Below are 27,496 nucleotides of genomic sequence, written 5' to 3'. Positions count from 1 at the left end.
GATGTGGGACTGGATCCCAGGACCCCAAGATCATGACCTGAGCTGCAGGCAGCCACTCAACCATCTGAGCTACCTACGTACCCCTCTCTTGTTTTTCTTTATAGTCTTTTGTCACTTATGACTATATCAGTAAACAATATATTTAGTTTTTCCTATTTGGAGACTTTATATAAATGAAATGAGATGGACAGTTGAGTTGTTTCTAGTATTTTGCTACTGTGATTGCTGCTACATACATTCTTACTCATGTCTCATTGTGCGCATGAACAAGAATTTACAGTCTGGGTTTTAGACCTTAAGATATATATGTAGGGAAGGAATACCTAGGTGTAATGCAAGGCCCAAGTTCACCTTTACTAGGCAAAACCAGTTTGTTTTCCAAGGTCCCCAGTAGGGTGTGACCCTTCTCCTTGCAATGCATTGTTAACTTGGTGTTTTCTGACTAAATTTTTACCAGGCTGGTGGGTGTGAAATGGTATCTGACTGTAGTTTTAATATGCCTTTCTCTGGTTACTAATAAGGCTAAGTATCATTTCATGTTTAAAATTCTTCTTATTTTTGCCCCTTTTCCAATTGAGTCATTTTATCTTTTGAAGAATACTGATTCGAAGGTGTTCTTTCTATATTATAGATACTAATCCTTTGTTGATCATAGTGTTACAAGTATCTTCTCCCAGTTTATTCTTTATCATTTCACTTACCTTGGGGTATCTCTGCATGACAGAAATTTTTAGTTTTTTTTTTTTTAATATTTTATTTATTTATTTGAGAGAGAACGAGAGAGAGAGAGAGAGAGTGAGCACGCACACGTGCGCACAAGTGGGGTGAGGGGCAAAGGGAGAAGCAGACTGCCTGCTGAGCAGGAAGCCTGATGCAATGTGGGGCTTAGTCCTGGGACTCCAGGATCATGACCAGAGCCGAAGACAGACGCTTAACCCATTGAGCCATCCAGGCGCTCCAAAAGTTTTTAGTTTTTGTACAGTCAAGTTTATTGTTTTTCCTTTATGGTCTTAACTTTTCATTTAGATCCTTAATCTATCTTGAATTAGTTTTTATATATTGTAAGAAATAGAGGTTTGATTTCATTTTTTCTAATAGATATTCAATTATCCAGCCCCCTTTAAAAATTATTTATTTATTTATCATTTTTTAAAAAGATTACTTATTTATTTGAGAGAGAGAGAGAGAGAGCACAGGAAGGAGGGAGAGCGGGAGAGGGAGAGAGAAAGTTAAGCAGACTCGGATGAGCACAGAGCCCAGTGCGGGGCTTGACCTCACAACCCTGAAACCAAGAGTCGGATGCTTAACTGACGAGGCCACCCAGATGCCCCTGAGGATGTTATCTTTAAGTCATCTCTACACCCAATGGGGGCTTGAACTCACAAGCCTGAGATCAGGGGTCTCAGGCTCCCCGCACCTTCCGTGGGACAGCCTGTTCTTTCCTCATTGGCTGATGGTGATGGTAGTCGGGGCAGTGGTGGTGGCCATCATTCACACTTGCCAGGCAGTGCTCTCAGCACGAGATAACACTTAATCCTTACAGTAACCCTACACATAGATCCTGCATTTAGCCCCATTTTTTAGACACAGAAACACAGGTTAAGTAGCTTACTCCACAGGACATAGCTAGCATGCCAAAGAGCCAGAGCTCAGACTAAGCCATTCTAGCTCAAGACTCCAGGTCCTTAGCCACCAGGTTCTCTGTGTTTTCTGTATGGCTTCCTCTTTTCCATACAAAGTTGTTTTTGCATACCCTCGTTCTGTGCCTTGCATTTGCCTGCTTTTCTGCCCCTGGTTGGTACCACACAGCTTCTTAATCAGCTTTATTATGAGTCAGTGTACAGTATAGCTCTTACCCCCACCTGTGCTTCAAGTGTTCCGGCTATTGCTTGACCTTTGCAACTTCCGTTTGAAGCTGTGAATGGTGTTCTCCAAAAACTTGCTGGGGTTTTAATTGAAACGACACTGAGGGCGCCTGGGTGAATCAGTGGGTTAAAGCCTCTGCTTTCAGCTTGGGTCATGATCTCAGGGTCCTGGGATCGAGTCCCACGTCGGGCTCTCTGCTCAGCAGGGAGCCTCCTTCCCTTCCTCTCTCTCTGCCTGCCTCTCTGCCTACTTGTGATCTCTGTCTGTCAAATAAATAAAATCCTTAAAAAAAAAAAAGAAAGAAAGAAACAACACTAATCTACAGATGATTTGGAGGAGAGTTAATATATTTACAGTAGATAGCCTTCTAATTTATGAACAGGACTCATCCTCTCCATTTATACCAGTTTTCTTTAATGCCTTCTTTTTATTTTTATTTATTTATTTATTTATTTATTGTTCTGCTAAACCATTTTTTAAAATGATTTTATTTATTTATTTGACGGAGAGAGACACAGCGAGAGAGGGAACACAAGCAGGGGGAGTGGGAGAGGAGAAGCAGGCTTCCCGCTGAGCAGGGGGCCCGATGCAGGGCTCAATCCCAGGACCCTGGGATCATGACCTGAGCCAAAGGCAGATGCTTAATGACTGAACCACCCAGGCGCCCCAATGTCTTCTTTTTGAAAAGAGATTATTTATTTTTATTGAGAGAGAGAATTTTCGCAGAAGTTGGGGGGTGCAGAGGGAGAGATGGATTGCAAGCAGACTCCTGCCGAGTGGAGAGCCAGACGCGGGGCTCGACCCCACAGCCCTGAGATCATGACCTGAGCCAAAACGAAGAGCTGGACACTTAACCGACTGAGCTACCCACGTGCCCCTATTTATTTATTTTTTAAAGATTTTTGTGGTACCTGGGTGGCTTAGTTGTTAAGCGTCTTCCTTTGGCTCAGGTTATGATCCCGGGGTCCTGGGATCGAGCCCCATATCAGGCTCCCTGCTCGGCAGGAAGCCTGCTTCTCCTTCTCTTCTTCATGCTCTCTCTCTCTTACTTGCTCACTCTCTCTGTCAAATGAATAAATAAATAAATAAAATCTTAAAAAGAAACAGATTTTATTTTATTTTTAAGTAATCTCTACTCCCAAATGGGGCTCGAACCCGGAACCCTGAGATAAAGAGCCTCACGCTCTACTGACTGAGCCAGCCGGCCAGGTACCCCTCATTTAATCATTTTATTTTGTTTACTTGTTTTTTAAAGATTTTATCTACTTTTATGGAGAGAGAGCACGAACAGGGGGAGGGGCAAAGGGAGAGGGACTGACGCGGGGCTCCATCTCAGGACCCTGAGATCATGACCTGAGCCGAAACCAAGAGTCAGATGCTTAACCAACTGTGCCATCCAGACGGCCCTCATTTAATCATTTAAAAACACAGGCTGTAAGTCACAAAGAAGTCTTAGAGAGAAAGCGGGATTGTATTAGTTGGCAAACACTCAGAACTGTTCCGTGGAACCCTGGCTGTGGTCTCCAAGGCCCTGGCTGGTCTGGCCGCGGTCTTTCTCCTTATCACACCCTTCTTCCTCTTTATCTTCACACTGGAGGGAGGCGGGATGGCCGTCATTTCCTTCCGTATGCCGTGTTCTTCCCTTCCTGGGGCCTCTGCACGTTCTCTTCCCTCCGCCTGGTCTGTTTCCCCCTCCTCTGCCTTCTTCTGGCTTCTCCCCATTTTGCGTATTGGCTTTTCCTTTTCCTTCTTGTTTCAGCTTGAACATCACTTCCCCTGAAAGGCTTTCCCTAATCCCACATTCAGAACTGATCCCACGCTTCTGTGCTCCCACTGCCTTTTATCTTAATTAAAACTTCACTGTCCTCTGGAATTCTAGTGCCTGGCACAGAGCTCAGCTCATGGTCCGCTCTCAGTAAGAAGTGTTGAATTCTTGCAATTTATTGGAAAGAAACAGGGATGTATGGGTTAGATTGAAAGTAACAGACCCAAAGAGAATTTTTTTTTTCCTAATTTGGCATGCACAGGGCCAATTTTCATCTCTTAGCTCCAGCACCTGTTCCTGGAGAGTTTCTGATTGGTCCATCTAATCTGTCACCTGGGTCCTTTGCATGGGATGCTCGACTGTGGCCGTGGGCTGGAGAGTTGGGTTCCCGTGTCTTAAAAAGAGAACACCACCCATGCATTTGCTTAACCATCTTTTTTTTTTTTTTTTAAGATTATTTATTTATTTATTTGACAGAGACTCAGTGAGAGAGGGACCACAAGCAGGGGGAGTGGCAGAGGGAGAAGCAGGCTTCCCGCTGAGCAGGGAGCTCGATGCAGGGCTCCATCCCAGGACCCTGGGATCATGACCTGAGCTGAAGGCAGACACTTAAGACTGAGCCACCCAGGCACCCTTGCTTAATTAACCATCTTTACTTAAAATTGGAAGTGAGTTCATTGCTAAGTGTTTGGAAAATCTTCTGCACTGATATTAGCTAAGTTTCAGGTGACAGGGCTTAGAATTTTTTTTCCCTGTGATATTTCTGTAATATTTTGCACCCCTTCCCCACACACATGGAAATATTTATAGAGTTGAGCAATGAGTCAGGCCTTTAAAAATCTGAGGGTTTTTTTTTTTTTTTTCTCATTAAAAATTTAGCTGATATGCTTTGTTCTCATTTAGCCTTTGGATTGCCTTCAGTGTTCTGGTATTTAGAGCGTGGTTTCTTCCTTCTTCCCTCTCCCTCTTATCTTCTTCCCTTAGGTTGGTCTTGAACTTCTTTCTTGGGGGCGACAATCACCTATAGAGAACAGTGTGGGATGTTGGAGAGGTATGCCTCGTTCTCCAGGGTTTAAAGAAAGGGCAGCGGAGGAGGGCGGATAACTGAACTCTTGTGTCTGCTGGTTGAGCAGACTTGGGACCAGGTCATATAAAGTCAGGCTCAACGGAGCAGATGTACAAACACCAGGAAATGAGCAAGTGGGTTCCATTTCCAGGCTGAAGCCAGATGCTTCTGACACTGAACATTTGCGTTAAAGATGTTCATGTCGGGACGCCTGGGTGGCTCAGTGGGTTAAAGCGTCTGCCTTCGGCTCAGGTCATGATCTCAGGGTCCTGGGATCGAGTCCCGCATTGGGCTCTCTGCTCAGTGGGGAGCCTGCTTCCCTTCCTGCCTCTCTGCCTACTTGTGATCTCTGTCAAATAAATAAATAAAATCTTTAAAAAAAAAAGAAAAAAAAGATGTTCATGTCACAGTCAGGGCTGGACCAAGCCCCTCTTGTGTCCTGTCACAGGGAAACAGCATTTCTTTCTTAGAGCAAGATTTTGCTTTCTGTAACCAGTTTCTGTCTTTCCAGGAGAGCTGATTGGTTCAACCCAGTCTGTTGCACATTAGAGCCCTCTTCCCAGCCCTGGGTTTTACAGCTCCGTCATCTTTCCTACCTTTCCTCGTCTGCTTAAGATACTTGACAACGTCTGGACGAAGGAGTGATTTTTATGATCACTTTAAAAATGACTTGTTTTTTAAAAAAAATATATAAAAATAAAAATGACTTTTTTTTAAACGAAAAAAAGTAAACACTCTTTAATCCCTCCCTCCCCGCCCCTTGAAAAGCATATTCTTTGTGATCTCTGTCATTCAGTATATTTGGGGTGGGCACAGGTGTTTATATTTGTTTGTGGGTTGCTTTTTACTGTATCCAGGGGAATGGAGGGGGGAGAAAGTGACTGTGGTGTTCTAAGAACATTGAAATAATAGGCCAGAGTTTATTGCGGCTTCTTAAAGGAATGCATTCCGTAGCAGTCTCCCCTCCAAATCTCTGCCACTCAGACTCCAGGAGAGTCAGAATTCTGGTGCTTTGGGCATGAGTTACGTCTTTCTCTTGTCTTTTCAGGATGCAGTGCTAAGACTCGGCGTGGGCCATCCCTGCGTCCATCAGCCCCAAGTCGGCTACTGTCCATCCCATTCCGTCTGGTATACGTCCCCCACCAGCCTCCTTGCTGCCCTTTTACACAATAGAATTATTGTCCTAAAACATGAAAATGCAGCTTTTCAGATTCTGTGTGCTTTTCCACACTGTTTCTACCACTTCATCTCCGTGCTGTTGCCCCGTCGGCTTCTGTTAAAGTTTGGGTTTGTTTGTTTGTTTTTCTAAGATTTTATTTATTTGAGAGAGAGAGTGTGTGCAAGAGTGAGCATGGGGACAGAGAGAGACAAGCAGACTCTGTACCGAGTGTGGAGCCTGATTTGGGGCTCAGTCTCAGGACCCTGAGATCATGACCTGAGCTGAATTCAAGAGTCAGACGCTCAACTGACTGAGCCATCCAGGCACCCCTGAAGTTTTGTTTTGTTTTGTTTTTATTTTGTTTTGTTTTTAACTCATGCATATGTTTCCATCCTGTGTTTGTTTACATTCTTACTCCTTGGGTTAAGAATGCTGTCACTGGAAGGAGCCACGAACAGAATAGTTCCTTAGTAATTTCATTTTCCCAACAGAAACAGAGTTAGATAGATTATGGCTGGTGATTGAGGCAAATATGCCTCCATCGGTAAACCTGGTTTTGTGGCAGTTTTTGGACTTGCATTTTAGAGATTCGAAGTTCAGTAAAACCTTCCATTGTGTGCACTTTTCCTTTCTCATGAAAATCTTTTGTATTAACTTGACTGTCCAACTTGACACTGTGATGTTGGAGCTCCTCTTTTGCTAATTATGTCATACACTCCTGCTTTTCAACCCAAGTTTGAGGGGAGAACCCCTCCTAATTCAGAGAACCTGTTTCAGAAATAGCAGATGAATGTGTGATTTTACAGAATCTGTGTCTACTTGGTATTGTCTAACCAGAGGGTGTCTGTGCTCCTCGAAATAAACCGTCTACTGCTGTCCTTTACCTTTTATCTGTTTTTTTTTTTTTTCTGTGTAAACAGTGACTTTCCTTTGGGTAATGGTTCTTCATCACGTCAATTTTGATGCTGTCATGTTGAAAGTATATATTTTGGTATTTCTATCTTTTTAAAAAAGATTTATTTATTTGAGAGAGCGAGAGCACACACCAGGTGGTGTGGTAAGAGGGGTAGAGGGAGAAAGCAGACTCAAGCAGACTCCCCAGTGAATGCAGAGCCCAACGTGGGGCTTGATTCCAGGACCCTGGTTTCATGACCTGAGCCAATACCAAGAGTCAGCTGTCAACTAACTGAGCCGCCCAGACACCCCAAAAGTATTTCTGCTTTTGATGTCGTATGTGAGAAAAATTCTTTTTCCTTGTCCATGGAGATTAATTGAAGTCTTTGTTTCAAATTTGAGATCTAGAATTTCAGGTGGCATTTGTGATGACACATTTTTGTTTGTAAAGGTTTGTCAAACTTTTTTTGTTCCTATATATACAGCTACTTTTTTTTTTTTAAAGATTTTATTTATTTATTTGACAGATTACAAGTAGGCAGAGAGGCAGGCAGAGAGAGAGAGAGGAAGCAGGCTCCCTGCTGAGCAGAGAGCCCGATGTGGGGCTCGATCCCAGGACTCTGAGATCATGACCTGAGCCGAAGGCAGAGGCTTTAACCCACTGAGCCACCCAGGCGCCCAATATACAGCTACTTTAATATTCAGAACCTAATTGATTTTTTAAAACATTTTAAATGGAGGTTTTGTTACGTTTACTCTGGGTAGATCTATACGTGCTGACACTTTTCTCTTAAAGATGAGAGGAAGCTAATATCAGTAATATCATCCCAAAGGATTCTGTTCAGATAGAGCCATTTATTTTTTTATTTTTTTAAAGATTTTATTTATTTATTTACAGACAGAGATCACAAGTAAGCAGAGAGGGAGGCAGAGAGAGCGGGGAGGGGGTGGGGAAGCAGGCTCCCCGCTGAGAGAGATCCCGATATGGGGCTCGATCCCAGGACCCTGGGATCATGACCTGAGGCGAAGGCAGAGGCTTTAACCCACTGAGCCACCCAGGTACCCCCAGATAGAGCCATTTAAAGTCTGCTCCTCCAAGTGCCCTAGCCTTTTGGAAAGTGGATTTATCCTGAATTAGAGTATCCTAAAACAGTGGTCTCCACAGCATGGACAAAAATGGACCCAGTGATATGGAAGAGCTAATTCTCTTTGCTGAGTGAGTCCCTTGGGGAGAGATTCGTGGAGAGCTGGCCTCAGGATACCCTCCTCTTGAGTCTGAGCCACTGACACTGACGTAACCTCAGCAACTTAGTTTCTTACCAGATTGGCTTGTTCCAGGGACTCTGAATTTGTGTCGGTTTAGTACACTTTCCAGTGACAGGAAGTACGGTATTAAAAACTTGACCTATACTATGGAGAAAAACTTCCTAGAGGCAGACTTGGGTGTCCTCATTTTATTTTATTTTTTATTATTATTTTTTAAAGATTTTATTTATTTGACAGATATCACAAGTAGGCAGGGAGGCAGGCGGGGGGTGGGGACAGGCTCCCCGCTGAGCAGAGAGCCCAATGCGGGGCTCGATCCCAGGACCCTGAAATCATGACCCGAGCCAAAGGCAGAGGCTTAACCCACTGAGCCACCCAGGCGCCCCTAGTAACTAGCTTTTCTGAAAGTACTTCCTGGGTCAGTTCTTTTGCAGACTTCCAAAGAAAAATCAGATTTCAGCAGATGACTTCTTAGGCGTAGCCAAGAGTCTTCATTCTCCACGGACATAGAGAGACCAGTCCCGACACTGACCGACGAGTCGCTCTTGTAGGCACAGGAAGGCAACATTTGTATTGAACTTCGTGATGCTTTAGGAACTCTGATGAGGATGTAACGACCCAGACAGCTGCCGTGGTCCATACTTCGCTTCGGTCTTCCACGTGCAGACAGCCAGACCTGAAAATGATCGATTGGAAAATACAGTAATTGCGTTTGATTAATGCACTCGTGCTGTCCTCGTTTGTCCCTGCAGCCTACTCAGCCTCTTGTAGCCAACAGCTCCTGCCCTGAACCTTTGTTTGGTTTGAATTCGAGGAGCAGTAAGCGGTCAGGAGGGGGTATTGCCTTCCACCCAACTCCTTGGAAACATCCATTGCAGTTCTCTTGGCAATTGCGAGTTAATTCTTGAGCGTATATATAGTAGGCACTTCATAGTACATTAAACATCACCTTCCATTAGGTCATATATTATCTGCCTTCCTTAATCTTTGGAAACATGAAGCTTTCAAATAGAAATTTTAGAGCATGTGTCATGGGGAGGAGTTCTTACAGTGCAGCCCCTGGGCCTCCTCTTATGGAGTCCACAGAGTCAAAACTATTTTCATAATGATACAAAGACACTGTCTTTCTCACGGTGTGGATGTTGAGGCTCGTGGTATAAAGGTGGTGATGGGAAGGCGGCAGGCCCCTTGACGCAAATCAGGGCAATGGCTCCAAACTCAGCAGGTCTTGTATTCTTCACTGTTAGCAGTTTAAAAAAAAAAAAAAAATCCCTTTTATCCAGAAATATCCTCAGTGGTGGCGCCTGGGTGGCTCAGTTAAGTGTCTGCCTTTGGCTCAGGTCATGATCCCAGGATCTTGGGATCGAGCCCCACGTCGGGCTCCTTGCTCAGTGGGGAGTCTGCTTCTCCCTCTCCCTTGTGCTCTCTCCCTCTCTCTGTCAAATAAGTAAGTTAAATCTTTTTTTAAAAAATAAAAAAATAAAAATGCCCTCAATGAAACAGTAAGAGGAGTAATTTGATTAAATCTCAACTGTTGAGTATACGCTTTTTGAATAGTATGACAAGATGGGAAGTATGCCTGGAGCGCTTAGTGTCACCAGGATACTTCAGTGATTGCGTTGTGAGCTGAACTAACTTGGTTTTTCATGGACACCATTTTTACTTAAGAGGACAGTTGGCAGGGCGCCTGGGTGGCTCCGTCGTTAAGCATCTGCCTTCGCACAGGTCATAATCCTAGCGTCCTGGGATCGAGTCCCACATCGGGCTCCCTGCTTGGAGGGGACCCTGCTTCTCCCTCTCCCACTCCTCCTGCTTGTGTTCCTTCTCTCACTGTTTCTCTCTGTCAAATAAATAAATAAAATCTTTAACAAAAAAAAAAGAGGACAGTTGGCGGATGAACTCTTGGGCATTTGGCAGGTATTTTCTCAAAAATGAATAAAGCGAGCCTGTCCCTTTATTTTTTTTAAGATTTTATTTATTCATTTGAGAGAAAGAGAGAGACAGAGAGAGCACAAACGGGGGGAGGGGCAGAGGGAGAGGAGAAGCTGACTTCCCACTGAGTTGGGAGCCTGACATGGGGCTCCATCCCAGGACCTGCATGGAGATCATGACCTACCCATCTGAGCCACCCAGGCACTCCAAGCCTGTCCTTTTTAAATTTTTTTTAATTAATTTATTTTTTTAATAAACATATAATGTATTTTTATCCCCAGGGGTACAGGTCTGTGAATCACCAGGTTTACACACTTCACAGCACTCACCATAGCACATACCCTCCCCAATGTCCAAAACCCCACCCCCCTCTCCCAACCCCCCTCCCCCCAGCAACCCTCAGTTTGTTTTGTGAGATTAAGAGTCACTTATGGTTTGTCTCCCAATCCCATCTTGTTTCATTTATTCTTCTCCTACCCCCATAACCCCCCATGTTGCATCTCCACTTCCTTGTAGCAGGGAGATCATATGATAGTTGTCTTTCTCCAATTGACTTATTTCGCTAAGCATGATACCCTCTAGTTCCATCTACGTTGTCGCAAATGGCAAGATTTCATTTCTTTTGATGGCTGCATAGTATTCTATTGTATATATATACCACATCTTCTTTATCCATTCATCTGTTGATGGACATCTAGGTTCTTTCCATAGTTTGGCTATTGTAGACATTGCTGCTATAAACATTCGGGTGCACGTGTCCCTTCAGATCACTACATCTGTATCTTTGGGGTAAATACCCAGTAGTGCGATTGCTGGGTCATAGGGTAGTTCTATTTTCAGCATTTTGAGGAACCTCCATGCTGTTTTCCAGAGTGGCTGCACCAGCTTGCATTCCCACCAACAGTGTAGGAGGGTTCCCCTGAGCCTGTCCTTTTAAGGAAAGAGCTATTTGTTGCCAATGATGGAATTTTACCTTTTAAGTGAAAATTGGTATTTTGGAAAATTTGTATTTGCGACTGTGAGTGTGATGGCTCCCCGGTATTTAAAGACTCCTCAGATTCTTGACCTCAGGGTCATGAGTTCAAGCCCCATGTTGGGAATAGAGCTTACTTTAAAAAAAAAAAAGACATAATAAATAGGGTGCCTGGGTGGCTCAGTCAGTTAAGCAACTTCCTTTGGCTCAGGTCATGATCCTAGAGTCCAGGGATCGAGCCCTACATCGGGCTCCTTGCTCAACGGGGAGCCTGCTTCTCCCTCTCCCTCTGTCCCTCCTCCCCACTTGTGTGTATTCTCTCTCTCTCTCTCTCTAACAAAAAAAAAATTTTTTTTTAAGATTTTATTTATTTATTTGACAGAGAGATCACAAGCAGGCAGAGGGGCAGGCAGAGAGAGAGGAGGAAGCAGACTCCCTGCCAAGCAGAGAACCCAATGTGGGGCTCGACCCCAGGACCCTGGGATCATGACCTGAGCCGAAGGCAGAGACTTTAACCCACTGAGCCATCCAGGCACCCCACTCTCTAACAAATTTTTAAAAACAAATAAAAATTTAAAAATAAAGACATTGGAAAAGACAAGATAGGTAGCAATATAAACAAATGTGATTTGAATATATTTTGTAATGCAATGTGGCAACATTTGGAAGATCTGCAAGTTATCAGTGATACTTTGTATACAGATACAATGATACTTTGTAAATGGTGTTTTCTAAATAATGTTACACAGTCACGTGCAGGCAAAAGATACATTCAGAGCATGAGATCAATGAGTGCATTTTATTGTAACCTGATGCGAAAAATTCTTTGGGAGGGTTTCAGATTTCATATTGCAACTAGCCTTTAAGAAACTATTAGTTGAATCTTGGGGTAGTATCAGGCAATAGCCAGCGTGACCTAAAAAGGCTCTTGAACTACTCCTCCACTTTCTTACTACATATCTGCGCGAAGTCTTATTTTTTCTCCTATTTCAGCCAAAGTAAGGAGTCGCACGAGATTGAATTCAGAAGGATCTGAGCATCCAGCTGTCTTCTATGAAACTAAACATTAAATAGATTTGCAAAAAAGTCAAACAGTGCCAGTTTTCTCACTTTTTTGTTTTTGTTTTGGAAAGGAAAGTTCTTTTAAAAAAGTGCTGTTTCTTTTGACATGTGATGGATTTAGTGTCGTCTTTTAAAATAAATTAATAAGCATGTTTAAAACTCTCAGTTTTTAATTTCTGATACAGTAAGTATTGATGGCCATAACCCACATAAATAAAAGCTTTTGAAGGTCCTTAATGATTTTTAAGAGGGCAGAACTGCTGTCCTGTAACATCACAAGGGAAGGGTCTATTTTTGCTAATGGCCCCATCTCCAAAGTGCCGAAGGCTGTTTTTTTTTTTTTTTTTTAATATTTTATTTATTTATTTGACAAACAGAGATCACAAGTAGGCAGAGAGGCAGGCAGAGACAGAGAGAGGGGGAAGCAGGCTCTCCACTGAGCAGAGAGTCCAATGCAGGGCTCGATCCCAGGACACTGAGATCATGACCTGAGCTGAAGGCAGAGGCTTTAACCCACTGAGCCACCCAGGCGCCCCTGAAGGCTCTTTTTTTAAAGGGCCCTTTATAATATTTGCTCACAAAGGAGTCTTTTTAAGATTTGGAATGTTTTTCCATTAAGTTTTCCACATTTTGGTCAAGAATGTAAGTGGGTTGATTAGTTTTTCATCTGTTTTGAATTTGCTTTTAGCTGCTGTCAAAAAACTCCATGCCGTGGCAATCCATGTGATGGGAGGGGTAGAGTGTGGCATCATTAGGGAAGTCTTAGTATTTTAAAAAATTTTATTTGTGACAACATTTTATTTCATTTCATTATTTTTTTTAAGTAAGCTCTACACCCAGTGTGGGGCTCAAACTCACAACCCCAAGATCAAGAACTGCGTGTTCCACCTACTAAACCAGCCAGGCCCCCCAAGAGATGTTCTAATACAGCATAAAAAGAGCCGATCCTATATTGACAAACAAGTACTAGTTTATTTGTTGCTACTGAGTAAGGTTTTTAGCATTAAGATCTTCTATCTTATTTTGACCTTATTACAGCTTGCAGAATGTTCCTGAATACAGATAACTTTATTGAAAACATACTGTTGGGTTGGGGCCAGTAATTTTTAAGGTAGACTCAATTCAAGTGTAGATTTAAAAAAAAAAAAAAAACAAAGAGTTTCAGTATCAAAAGCTTTTGCTCTGTATTCTATACACCAGAGCTTAAAAAAGAAAAAGAAAAAGAAGAATCAGATACTCACAGGGAAAAATATGTAGTGAGATTATCATCAGGACAATCTAAAAGCAGATGATGTTAGCAAGTTTTCTTTTTTTTTCTTTCTTTCTTTTTTTTTAAAGATTTTATTTATTTATTTGACAGAGATCACAAGTAGGCAGAGAGACAGGCAGAGAGAGAGGGGGAAGCAGGCTCCCTGCTGCGCAGAGAGCCCGATGGTGCTGCTCCATCCCAGGACCCTGAGATCATGACCTGAGCCGAAGGCAGAGACTTTAACCCACTGAGCCACCCAGGTGCCCCTGTTAGCAAGTTTTCAAGGAAACCCCTTTAACTCCTGAATATAGTAAGCTTCTGGGATTGGGATATGAACCAGGACTCAAATGGAGGGGAGGGGTCTGGAAAGGCGTTTTAAAATAAATAGGAAACTAGCTATGAAACTAGGTTAGCAGAGGTAATTACCAACCAGCCCAGAGCTTTAAACAAGCCTTGCTCTGAAGAGCTAGGAATGATTTGTAATCATGACTTGAATTGTTTGTATATTTGTTCTCTCGAGTAGTTTGAAGTGACCCACAGTCTTGTTTACCCTATCAATTTGCTTGACCACCCTTGTCTATATGGAGGACATAAATAAATCACCTTCCTGACTAGTATTCCTTGAAGTAGAAACTAGATGTCCGTGGAATATATTATTGGGGGACAAGAATCAATGAAAACCTTACAGAGTTGTCCCTTGTTTTTTATGATAATGTAAACATTTATTAGATTTGAAGACATTTTGCAGTGATTCTTTTTCATGAGAAAACCATTCCAGTAAATTAAAACCTTAGTTTCTCAACCTGTTCTGTGGGCCTGGGTGGAAGTAAGAGGAAATGAGTTTTCTTCAAGAAGAGAATTTCTTGGAGAAAAAATGTTTTGGGGGGCGCCTAGGTGGGTGGCTCAGTGGGTTAAAGCCTCTGCCTTTGGCTCAGGTCATGATCCCAGGGTTCTGGGATCGAGCCCCACATGGGACTCTCTGCTCAGCAGGGAGCCTGCTTCCTCCTCTCTCTCTGCCTGCCTCTCTGCCTACTTGTAATCTCTGTCTGTCAAATAAATAAATCTTAAAAAAAAAGAAAGAAAGAAAAATGTTTTTGGCTCTGCAGGACCCACACTCCCACCCAAGGTGGACTTCTAGGGAACTCCGTGTACTCATTTGCCCATTTGCACAACTTGGAATGGAACGCAGAATGAGAGGACGAGGACAGGTATAAAGTGGCAGATGCTAGGTTTTAAAACCAAGCTGAAGGACGGCACTGACTGTATCCTTAGGATCTCACACCTGCGATAGGATTAAATTGTGACTTTGTATTTTTTATACTCAATTTGACTCTTTTCCATTTCCTGTGATTCTCATGACTGAATTGTGAAATTAGGCTGCGACTGATTCGGCATCTCTAGGCAAACGACTACATTTTGGCTACATTCTGTGGCCCCAGGTGGTGGAGTTCCAGGCTGGGGCCAGAACTTGCATATTTCTCTTTTCCTGCTATCTCCCAGGAGACAGCAGACATGGTCCATCTTTCTATCCCGGCAGCTTTCCCTTCCCTGCAATGTCGCACTGACACTCCCGTCGCTTTCCCAGGCCTTTCTGGGCTCTCCCAGAGGCCAGGCCCCTCTTCGCCAATTCAGGGCATAGCGGCAGGCGACGTTGCTGACCCTCTCCTTGAATCCCTTCAGATCCACCAGGTCACAGCCCTCCCTCCTTGAGCTCCGAATGGATCTGTGTTTCTAGCTCCCCTCTGGACATGCCACTCCCTCGGGCATCGTGCTACTTCACCCCAGCCCCTCGATTCTCTCGTCCCGGGAGCCAGAGGCAGGCCCCCAGAATCTCGCCTCTCCCTCCTATTCCTTTCCAGCCTCGTCTTGCAATCAGCTGCCAAGACTAGTTGATTCTAGTTGTTACGGGTCTGTGTATCCTCTCCTCCCATTTTCTCTCCTCTGGACAAGGGAATAATCTCCCGGCTTCCACCTCCTGGCCATTCTAAGCATGTCTGTGGGTGTGCCTCTCCTTCCAAGTTCAACGGCTCACTTGTGTGCACTGGAGAGGCTAAGCTCCTTCACTCCCGATGTTTGAGGCCTGGGGTGATGGGCTGGGACTTTTTCCAGTTTCTTACCCACCACCATTCTTCCCTTGAGCCCTCCCCCCTGCCCCCCACCTTCCCTCCAGAGGGATAAGTGCCACCCCCCCCCATCCCCAGATTCCTGGATGTGTCCTCGCCTTTGCAGTAGCTGTTGCTGAAATACCCACCTCCTCTCATTCTTCCAGGCTAGGAACCTCCAGGCGAGATGGGGCTCTATTTCTGTGCATTTCAGTTCCCCAGCTCCTTTCCTGGCCCACGGTGTGGGTTTCATAAATGTTCGAATGTTTGAATAAAGTCCGCATGAGTCATTTCATTTATCTGTTTGAAGAAGGCAGTATTTTGTCACTCTTTCTGTTCCCATTTGCTTGCCCCAAATTTCAGTGAGCTGGTTTGAATTAACTCAGAGGCAACAGGTGAGGTGCTGGCGAGCTCGACTGAGCTGATGTGTGTTTCAGCTCTCGGTTTTTGGAATCTGGAAAAGATATTTTCCTTTGTACCAGAATGTTAACTATATCCCCAAACTGTGTTTCTAACATGAACGAATGGGTCAGAGTTCAGTACCCCAGGCAGTTTTCAAACCAAATTTGGTAATGTTGATTTAAAATGGCTTCACAAGAAAAGCACCCAGTACAATCATGGAAAATACTAGAACTACTTTTTGTACCACCACATATTGTTGAGAGAAGTGTTCGCTGAAGTTATATTAATCGCAGAGAAAGATTCTAAAGCTCTCTCTCTCTTTGTTTTTTTTTAAACAGGACCAATTTGACAACTTAGAAAAACACACACAGTGGGGAATTGACATTCTTGAGAAATACATCAAATTTGTAAAGGAAAGGACAGAGATTGAACTCAGCTATGCAAAGCAGCTCAGGTAAGTTGATATTGAAAAAGGTTGTTTGTTAATTGCAAAATGGATGTAGTGATAATTTATATACTCATTTATCCTGTGAATGTATAGTCCTTTAAATATTTTCCCCCTTTTATGTAAGGTAATATTTCAGTTAGAAACCATTGCTTTTGGGGTGCCTGGGTGACTCAGTTGTTAAGCGTCTGCCTTCAGCTCAGGTCATGATCCTAGAGTCCTGGGTTCAAGCCCCGCATCGGGCTCCCTGCTCCACGGGAAGCCTGCTTCTCCCTCTCCCACTCCCTCTGCTGTGTTCCCTCTCTGACTGTGTCTCTCTCTGTCAAATAAATAAATAAAATCTTTCAAAAAAAAAAAAAAAGAAAACCTTGCTTTTGATAGAGAAAATTCATTTTCATAGAACAATAAAAATAAAAACTAAGTTATTGCCCTTAGGCTCTGTTTTTCTTTTTCTTTTCCTTTTTTTTTTTTTTAAAGGATAGTTTTTGAATTTTGGAGCTACTTTTCTTTTTTCAAGAAAACTCCTAATTGAAGTGTAATATATAGAGAGGTAGAAGTGCATGTCATAAATGTATAGCCCCAGAAATCTTCCCAGAGTGAACACCCCCGTGTCATCAGTTCCCAGGTGGAGAAATAGGCAAATCCAGGCCCAGAGGTCCCCTGGCCCCTTCCAGTGCAACACCTTCCTCCCATGGCTGTCCACACTTCTGACTTCCAGTGACACAGACGGTTTTGCCTGCTTCTGAACCTCGTGTGAATGTACTCACTTATTAAGCACTATTTGCATTTGGCCTCTTTTGTTCTACTTTAGGTTTGGAGCAGTCATTCGTGTGGCTGTCTATGGTGGGAGCTTGTTCCATTCACTGGTGGTTGGTATTGGGTGTGTGAGTATACCACAGTTTACCCATTTCTCAGCCGCCAGGCTATTGCTTGCCTCCTTTTTGGGGATACGAACTCTGTATACACCCAAGACTGGAATTGTGGGGTCACAGGTGTTTAGCTCTAAGTAGATAGTTTTCCAAACTGCTTCTCCCGATCCACGCTCCATCCAGAAGCCTGTACGAGTCCCGTGGGCAGCATTTTAAAAGTGCTTGGACCGCTTACATATTTAATGGCGAAATTATCCAAGGAATCTGTGCTTTTAGATAAAATGTGTAAAAGTTGTTGGTAGAAGGGAGCTGGAACTTGACGTAGTGGTCACAATCTTTAATGATTTCTTGTTTGGTGGAATGGGTTGGTGCAGATTGTTTTAAGACCTGTTAAAGATCCAGATGACTTTTGGTCTAGAAACATTCCGTTTGAACCCAAAGAGTGTCTGCAGAAGGGATACGTCAGGTGTCCCTGAGAGAAGGTGGATTCTAGAGCTGGTGTTGTTTATGAATAAGCCCCTGAGGGTACATGTGGATGTTTTTGTGGATGACACAGTTCTGTTTCCATTGAGTAAATCAAACAAAAATCTATTGCTCAATGAAACAGCCCTTATGACTTGCTGAACCCAGGTCGATCTCTGGCACTGCGTGTGTGCATCCGCCTCACATCCTGAATGTAGCAACAGGGAAGGGGCTGCTTCGTGCTCATTAGCCAAATATCTCAACTGTTCATCGTAATGCCTTTCGTGGGAAAATGGGTTACATAACGTCCTTAGCCAGAATAAAGTCTCACTGCATGGATTTATGTGTTTGTTCCCTTTCTTCTTCTGTTAGCTTACACTTGTCTTCCCCGGCACCTTTGTCATAATCCTGTTTTGTTCAGGAGGTTTGGGAATAGATGCCGTTAATTCAGCTTTTAGCAAGTGTCTGCTCCGTTCCGTGTCACGAAGGGAAAGGGCTTTCTTGGCTCCCCCTCTGGATTGCACCTGACTTCTTGCCCTTTCTCACCGCCCTAGGTGAGGGGCGGAGGACGCAGGTAACAAAAGGCGGGGCTGTTGGAAAAGAATGCAAATTCCAGTGTGGGTTTAGGGTAAAGTGCGATGGCTCTCCTTAACTGTTTACTGTCTTGTGGATCACAAGTTGAAGTAGATCAGAGTCAGGGTTCTCACGGCAGCCTCTTGAGAAGTGCTTTTCCTGAGATTTAAATATGTATCTAGTAGGTTCTGTGCCCAACATGGGGCTCAAATGCACAACCCCTAGACCAAGAGTCGCATGTTCCGCCGACTGAGCCAGCCAGGCGCCCGCTGAGATGTATGTATTAACATTGTTTCATTACATCCCTAAGCCATGTCTGAATTTGTTCTTGTTGGCAGAAGTTGATGTACAAGATCAGGAGTAATTGAACTAACCCTTCAGACTGGTCTCCTTAATACTGAGCCCTTAGCCAGGTCCTCAATGCCAGTACATAAGCATCCTTTCTATCCTTGGCTGATTTGCTTCCCCACTCACCGAAGTGACTCCGTTCCCCCACTTTCTGCAAACCCAGCATCTCCTTTCCCATCCTTGCCACTTGTTTGCTACGTCACTGAGAACATGGAAGCAGTCAGAAGAAAATGGCCTGAGACTCTCAGCATCTGTGCCCCCCACCCCGAGATGCTTCTGTCTAAATCCAGGCCTCCCCTCTTGTGCAGTCGGTGTCCCCCCTCCCTCCGGCTCTGGAACTGAGCCCCAGTGCTTCTCTCTCCCACGTCCTCAGTTCTTCTCTCCTGGGTTATTATCCCTGTCGACACACAAGCACGCCATCATCCAAAAACAAACTTTCCTGAGGTCGTTCTCCCTACCCGGTGCCACCATTTCTTTGTTCCCCTTTGCAGCCAAACTTCTTCGAAGTGTTCTTACTTGCTGTCTCCAATCCCTCTCCTCTCACTACCTTAAACTCACTGCACACCTCTCAGCCAGCACTGCCCTTTTAGAGCCCCTGTGACTTCTGTATTGTTCAACCCAATTGCCTGTCCTCAGTCTGGTGTCCTTGACCCATCAGCAGCTTTGACAGGGTGGATGCTTCCTCCTCCTGGCTTGGCCTTATTCCAGTCTTCTGGCTTCCTTCCTACCTCACTGGGAACTCCTTCTTAGCGTCTCACTGGGTCCTCTTTGCCTCCTGCCTCCTCACCCAGTATGCCCTAGTTTCCAGTCCCTGTCATCTTCCCTCTCAGTCTGTGTTCCCTGGGTGCTCTCATCTGGCTTTAAGTATGATCCACGGGACAGTGGCTCGCAGGTGTGTACCTCCAAGCTAGACCTCTGTCCTGGACTCCAGCATAGATGATGCATTACCTCCTAAAATCTATCTGAAATGGAAAGTATCGGAAGCCGGAGCTGCCCGCCTGCAGTGCGTCTGGGCAGCCCGGCTTTTCCCATGCGCTTGAGGGTAGCTGCTCCTTCCCTGTTAGGTCAGAAACCCTGTTCTTCGTTAGGTCAGAAATTCCCTCTTTCTCTGCCACTACCCCGCCCCCGTCCCCAGTGTAGTCCCCAGTGTAGTCGCCATCAGGAAGTCCCAGTGACTGTACTTTGCAAATTTACCCAGGATCCGACCCCTTCTTCTGACCTCCACCTCGGCCGCTGTGGTCCAGTCCCCACCACCTCTCACCTGGGTTATTACGAGGCTTCAAACTGGTTTCTCTTATTCCCTTCTTATCCCCTCTTGTCTGTCTGTTTTCCACCAAGCAGCTAGATCATGGCTCTCTGTTTAAAATTCCAACTACTCCCCATTTCACTCCATAAATCCAGAACCTTACCATGGATGTCCTACAAAGCCCTGTGTGATCATATCCCCCAACCTCTCTGACATCTCTTTCCTCCTCTTCCTCTCTCTGCTCTAACCATACCAGCCTCCTTGCTGTTTTCTCGCCTGATGCGTGATAGGTACTCAGTAAATAGTTGTAGGAAAGCTGAATCGAGATGTCCAGGTCTGAGATGTTTGGTCCCCACTGCTTCAAGGAGAATCATGTGTTTGCACAGGCTGTGAGAGCTGATGAGGGCTTACCAACACACAGAACAACGAACAGTGTGTGAGCAGAGTACCAGGAGAACTCTAATGAACAAGACACCTTGGAGCTCACCTTCTCACTGTGGAAAACAGACCACATGCAAATAAGCAAACAAGATTTTTTTAAAGATAGCATTTATCAACCCAGGTAAATAAAGCCAGTGATGTAATAGAGCATGATAGTGGGTGGGAGTTACGTAGCTAGACTGGCCAGGGAAAACCTGTTGCTTGAGAACCGAAACAAAAAGAGAGAAGACCAGCATGCCAAGGTCTGCGTTTAGCTCTTCCAGGCCAAGGGATCAGTGAGTGCAAAGGTCCTGAGGTGGAAACATGTTCAAGGAATGGAAAGGCCAGGGTGACTGAAGCATGGTCAGCAAATGCTTGCTTGAAATACCAGTGTGATGTTGAAAAAGCAACACGATCTTTTTGGAGAGATTTCTGGCATTAAATCATTTTTAATTTTTTCAGCATTAATTAGAGGAAAAATAATGCTACCTTAGTTTTTTTTTTTTTTTTAAGATTTTATTTATTTATGTGTCAGAGAGAAAGAGAGCGCACAAGCAGGCAGAGTGGCAGGTAGAGGCGGAGAGAGAGCAGGCTTCCCGCCAAGCTAGGAGCCCGATGCGGGACTCGATCCCAGGACTCTGAGATCGTGACCTGAGCCAAAGACAGCAGCTTAACCAACTGAGCCACCCAGGCGTCCCTATGCTAACTTATTTTAGAAGCAATGGGTGTTCACTGGGGCTTTGATTTCTGTAGGTTGGGGGGTTGGCAAACTACAGCCTATGTCCCAATCCATCCACCGCCTGGTTTTATAAATAAAGTTACGCAGAAACACGGCCACGCCCATTCGTTAATGTATTGTCCTATGGCCGCTTCTGAGAACAATTGCAGTTGACTAGTTGCAACAGGGACACCTGAGCATGACACACTTCCAAGTCTAAAATACTATCTGTCCGACCTGTTTCAGAAAAAGTTTACTGACCCTTGCCAGAGTTACTATTTCTTCAAGGCAATGTAAGGTCGAATTCCTTTTTTTTTTTTTTTTTAAAGATTTTATTTATTTATTTGACAGACAGAGATCACAGTAGGCAGAGAGGCAGGCAGAGAGAGAGGAAGGGAAGCAGGCTCCCTGCTGAGCAGAGCCCGATGCGGGGCTCGATCCCAGGACCCTGGGATCATGACCTGAGCCGAAGGCAGAGGCTTTAACCCACTGAGCCACCCAGGCGCCCCGTAAGGTCGAATTCCCAATAAAAGTTTAAAACATTTCATATGACCTATAGAAGAGAACCAGCTATCGGTTGCCCTTAGCTACTGTTAAAAAAGCTACATTATTTGTTAACCAGATAATGAATTCACATGATTAAAAATGCCAGAGGTAGAAAATGGTGTGCGGGGAAGGGTCCCTTCTCTTAACCCTGTCCCTGGGGACAAGAAATGTTATCAGTCTCTTGTTTATCTTTTCCAAGAAATTTTATGACGGCTGCAGGCAAATGAGGGTGTGTTTTCTTCCTTGCTTCCCCAGCAGTTCCGTGTGCCCTTATCTCTCTACATCCTGGAGATTGTTCCGAGGACTCATTATTTTTGCGGTTTTACAGTATTGCTGTGGCTTGGTGGACGTGTTGATTGTTTCCAATTGTTTGCAACTCGGAACGAAGTTGTAATGCATAACCTTGAGTAATGCACTTGGACAAGCTGGTCCAGAAACAAAGTTCCTGAAAGTAGCACTCTGGTTCTGGTAGAGTTCACCAAGTTGCCACTCAAAGGCTGTGACCCTTACCACTTGTAGCACAGCGTGGGACAGTGCCATTGACCTTGACCCTCAGCACTCCTTGGTACCAGTCTTGTCCTATCTTTGCCAACGTGATAAGTAAAAATAGGAGAGTCTGAGCCCTAGTTTGTGTTTCTCTTATTATCAATGAGGTTGAGCCTGTTTTTATACCATTGAGTCATTTATACGTTCTTTTTGGTGAACCATTCGTGTCCTGGCCAACTTTTTTTTTTTAATTAGAGTTAATTGTCAATAAAGGGTAACTATGTAGAAATCATTTTATAAAATATATTGTATATTGTGTATACAAGGAATTCCACTTATATTTACTTTCACCATAAAAAAAGACATACAAATGGAACTGAAGGATTTGCTGAACCATAAATACTGAATTCTTATAAGATTTAGCAGAAAAATTATGAAAAACTTGTAGGATGTCATTACTGTTTTTTTTTTTAATTTTTTTTAAAGATTTTATTTATTTATTTGACAGACAATTACAAGTAGGCAGAGAGGCAGGCAGAGAGAGAGGAGGAAGCAGGCTCCCTGCTGAGCAGAGAGCCCAGTGTGGGGCTTGATCCCAGGACTCTGAGATCATGACCTGAGCCGAAGGCAGAGGCTTTAACCCACTGAGCCACCCAGGTGCCCCTGCTTTTTTTTTTTTTGTTTTGTTTTATTTTGTTTTGTTTTAATTCCTCGTTATAACTTTAAGCAAGTCCACGTGGCTCACTGCTAAGTAAGAGAAAGAAAATAATCTTTACATGTTTTGCTTCCTCTTCTAGTTATATAATTTGGTCTGTAACACAGTCCCACAGTTAACTTGTCTTAATTCTGCATTTATTTGCTTATTTACTTATTATTTATTTCTTTATTTATTAGAGAGAGAGAGTATGTGTGAGCATATTAGGGGAGGGGGAGAGGGAGAGAGAGAATCTCAAGCAGATTCTGTGCTGAGCGCAGAGCCCGATGCCCAGAAGGATCCCGTGATCCTAACCTTATGACCCGAGCCAAAGCCAAGAGTCAGAGGCTTAACCGACTAAACCCCCCCAGGCGCCCCTTAATTCTGTATTTAAATATAAATGTATGCTCACCTCCATTCTTTCTTGCACAACCTCTCCACCTGTCTCTTGGCATCAAGAGAAATATGAATATTTCCTTCCCTACTAAGAGTTTGTGGAGTAATTCTCCGAGTTTGTTTCTGTTTGAGAATGTCCCCATACTTGATAATAATTTGACCTGGTTATGCTCCAGTCATATTTTCGTCCTCTCCAAACTTTGTTGCTGCATTGGTTTTTGGTGGAAAAGTCTGGGGCCAGCCAGATTTTTTTTTTTTTTCTTTGTAGGTGACTTACTTTTTTGACTATATATGTGAGGAATTTTTTGTTTGTTTAGCAGTTCGATGGCATCGCCAAGCTAAGCCTTGTTGATCATTCTTGGTCAGTTTCCTTAGAGCCCTTTCACATGCAGATCCAGTCCCTCATTTACTTCAGGGTCACTTTCTCCAGTTACATCAGAATATTTTTTCTGTACGATTTACTGGCTTTATATACTTCAGAGATATAACTTTTCCTTATGTTAAAGCATCTTATTCTTTAGGTAATCTTTTCTTCTGCTTGTGTTAGTTGCTTTCCTTACAATGATCATCTCAAAGCTTTCTTCTGTTAAATTTGATACCCAGCCCACTGTATTCATTAGTTCTGTAGTGGTAGCTTCCGTTCTTAGTTCATTTCCTTAACTTTGCAGTCTGTTTGAGCCCGTGGTCTGGGAATTCTTGACTTCATTGGCTTTGTGTTTTTATGAAGTTTTTCTGTAGTGTAAAATATTCTGGAGGGGTTTGCTTTTGCTTCTTTTGCTTCTTTTCTTCCAGATTGTTTGTTTTCTTGGTTTTTTTATTTGTTGTGGGGGTTTTTTGTGTTTTGTGTGTGTGGTTTTTTTTTTTTTTTTTGGCATTCCCTCCCTCCCTTCTTTCCTTTGTTCCTCCCAACCTTTCTCCCTTCCTTCCCTCTTTCCTTCCTTCCCTCCTTCCCCCTTCCTTCCTTCTCTCCTGTATTACATGTCATATGTTTTCACCTCACTTAACGTTTATATGGGCAGTTCAGCGAAGCGGTTGAGAGAACGGACACTAGAGCCCCAGTACCTGGGATGCATTCTTGATTCTTCTGTTCAATAGTCACACAACTTGGGGCACATACTGTCTGTGCTTCATCTTTTTCATCTGTAAAATGTGAATAATAGTAATTCCTCCTTTCCAGAGTTGTTAAGGGGACTTCATGGGATAAGGCACATGAACTTCTAAGCATGCTTTTCTTACCCGCCTAAACAACCCCAGTGCTGCTGTTGGTTCTGATAGAGGGTAGGTGAGCGTTCCTGGCCGTGCTTCTAGAACGGTTGGCCTTTCCCTCTGAGCTCCGTTACAGGGTAAGGGTGAGGCAAAGGGCCTGGCTTTGTACATTTCGTCTTTGAGACTCTGAGTGTGTTCCAGAACTCTGTTAGAGGTTGTGTTTGAGAGTTTAGTCTGCTAGGTCAAAGATAGTCCCTGTTCCTTCAGGATGCCTAGGTTAGGCGTGATCTCCAGCGGGCATCCAGCTTCGAGCCCTGGAGCGTGAGGATCCAGGTGGTGACCCCTGCTCCTGCCTGAATTCTGGAACCTGGGTGGTCAGCCTGTGTGTCTTCTCAGAGCTTTCCTGTCACTGTCCCCGATCACTTACTCACCCTTCAGTTTATATTGTCCACACTAATCTTAAGGGTTTTATGGGCTTATTCCTACCCCACTTCACCCCCCTGCCGCAGTGGCAGCGAGAGTAGGGACAGCATCCTTCTCTGCGGCCCCAGAATCTTCTGTCCCTCACCACAGTCGCCACTTTACAAAGTGCGTAGACTGAAATTATGCTTCTTTCCCCATGGGCTTGTTTTCTGCTGTTGATAATTGTCCTGGCTTTTCCTTCTCACCTCTTGTTGGGAAAGCACAATTCTCTGATCGAATTTTATTCTGCTGTCTTTGTCCCGAAGTCTTGTGGTGAGCTTTGGGGAAAAAAAAGAAAGATAGGGAAAAAAAAAAACAAACAAACATTCCTGGACCCAACCCTGGACCTTCCATTTCAGAGGGCCTGGAACTGGGCCCAGTTATCTCCTTTTTTTAAAAAGCTTCCCTGTGGCTCTTTCGGATCAACCAAGTTTAAACCCAGTATCCTTATGAGAGGATTATGTTTTTTTCTTACCTTTTCCTTAGCCTGTCTGAAGAGCAAGTGTAATACATAAAACACTTAAAATTTCTCAGAAAGATCCCATAAATTTAAAGCTGCTCTTTGTGGTTTATTTCCTTGCTTGTTTTTTAGGTGATCTCCTACAAAATAAGGCGAGAAAACCCATCTCCAAAGAATGGAAATGAAAGTTGATCCTTCTGTCTAGCGGTCCCTGGGAAAAAAATTCTGGTTTTCCCTTCCATACCTCTTAAGCTTTTAGTTTTCTGTTGGCATTTATAGAGTGAATTACTCACTGGTGCTTTTAAGAAGCATTTTGAATGCTGTATATGCTAACATGGTCGAAGTGAGACTCATTCATCCGGACGTGACAGTCTCCACAGGTTGTCACCCACAACAGACTTCCCCCTGTTGTCTTTAATCCTGTTTCGGTTTCGACTGGCGAGAAAACTAAAAAGAATGCTGGTTTTACCTGTCTCTAGTCAAGCTATGTTTCTTTCAACTAGATATAAAATTTAAATTATTTTTATGAAGGCTTAGGACTGGAAGCTAAAAAGAAAATGTGGATGTATTAAATTTTTAATTAATTTTTTTTTTTAACGTGAAGTGAGTTTTTGCTTGTTTGTTTTATTTAAGTAGTCTCTACACCCTACCTGGGGCTCGAACTCTTGACCCCAAGATCAAGAGTCTCACGCGCTTCTGACTGAGCTGGCTAGGAGATTGAGCCCCACGTCAGGCTCCTCGCAGGGCGTGGAGCTTGCTTAAGATTCTCTCTCCCACTCCCTCTGACCCCGCCCTCCCACTCCTCTTCCTCTCTGCCAAAAAAAAAAAAAAACCCAACCAAATTAAAAAAAAAAAAAACCACATGCAGCCACTAGGCTTTTTAATACTCCAACTTCCCATATATTCTACTCTACGTCTATGTGGAAAAGAACCTCTTGGTTATATAGTCATCTGCTTTCCATGTGTTCCCCTTTCCATCCCGGCCACCTGTTAAGTAGGATGGACTGTTTTTACTAAATCTGCCTTTAAAGGAGTGACTGTGGTAAACCATCTCAGCCGTACTGTGCTTTCAACAAGGAAGATTTCTCTCCTTTGCATTATTTGTGTCTTTAAGCCACATTACTAATTAATTAATTAATTTATTTATTTCAAAGATTTTATTTTTAAGTAATCTCTATACCCAGTGTGGGGCTCAAACCACAATCCCGAGCTCAAAAGTCACATGCTTCACCAGCTGAGCCAGCCAGGTGCCCCTAAGCCACATTTTTAAAAGAAATGTTGTTTTTCAGCATCCTTTTGGATCTAGATTTATTAGGGAAACTGTTCTATGCGTCCAGAGTATCAGCAGAGAAAATATAACATGGTTCATTGAAGCATGGGTCACACCAGAGCAGCCTTCAAGCGGGAACATTCTCTTCTCATCAGTTATTAATTATAATTAATAGTTAAAAATTAATTATAATTTTGAAATGATCATATGCTCATGTCTTCATTTTACTTTTATTTCATTACTATTGATGATATTACTATTATCATTACTATTTTAAGTAAGCTCTGTGCCCCACGTGGCGTTTGAACTCATGACCCCAAGATCAACACTCACATGCTCTACTGAGTGCACCCCCAGGTGCTCTTCATATCTTCATTTTATTTTATTTATTTTATTTTTTAAAAGGTTATATTTATTTACTGGTCAGAGAGAGCAAGAGCACAGGCAGGGGGAGTGGCAGACAGAGGGAGAAGCAGGCTCCCTGCCGAGCAGGGACTCGGGACTCAATCCCGAGACTCTGGGATCCTGACCTGAGCCCAAGGCAGATGCTTAACGGACTGAGCTACCCAAGTGTCCAATATCTTCATTTTAAATTGCAACAATTGATATTCTGTTGGGTGTTATATATTCCGTCAGAAAACTTGAAGGGGCAATAGAGGTCATTTCATCCAATTCCCTCAAACTCCCAGATGACGCCCGGACTTGCTCACTGATTTGTCTGGATTCAAGCCATCCCAGAGCAATGTCTTTTTTTTTTTTTTTTTTAAGATTTTTATTTTTATTTGACAGACAGAGATCACAAGCAGGCAGAGAGGCAGGCAGAGGGAGAGGGAGAAGCAGGCTCCCCGCTGAGCAGAGAGCCCAATGCGGGGCTCAATCCCAGGACCCTGAGATCATGACCTGAGCCGAAGGCAGAAGCTTAACGCACTGAGCCACCAAAAAAGGTGCCCCTTTTTTACTGAAGTCCATTGCCTCACGTCATCTAGTAACACCTGTTAGAGATGAAATCACATCCACTTTGTATGTAAAAGATACCATGATCAAAATTGTAAACTTAGGATGGCACATTTTTTCTAGGCAAATCTGTAGATTCAGGGAGAATAAAAGAAAATGTGAAATAATGAAAGTAGCTACTAGGAAAGAGGAATAGAAACATGGG

At 43.6% G+C, this 27,496-nt stretch overlaps 1 protein-coding gene across 3 annotated transcripts in view; it reads left to right on the top strand.

Annotated features, from left to right (window-relative positions):
* Nucleotides 1–27,496, top strand: part of LOC111145720 (formin binding protein 1) — a 145,328-nt gene that overhangs the window by 38,277 nt on the left and 79,555 nt on the right. For all 3 annotated transcript variants that reach the window (XM_022500871.1, XM_022500874.1, XM_022500872.1), the window contains exon 2: nucleotides 16,075–16,190. In XM_022500871.1, coding sequence (XP_022356579.1) covers nucleotides 16,075–16,190 — 116 coding nt within the window. The remainder of the gene's footprint in view (nucleotides 1–16,074; nucleotides 16,191–27,496) is intronic.

This window comes from Enhydra lutris, unplaced genomic scaffold (genome assembly GCF_002288905.1).
Source record: "Enhydra lutris kenyoni isolate GAN:26980312 unplaced genomic scaffold, ASM228890v2 scaffoldscaffold13, whole genome shotgun sequence".
Lineage (NCBI taxonomy): Eukaryota > Metazoa > Chordata > Mammalia > Carnivora > Mustelidae > Enhydra > Enhydra lutris.
Note: the sequence above shows the minus strand (reverse complement) of the source record. Positions and strands in the feature narration are given on the sequence as shown.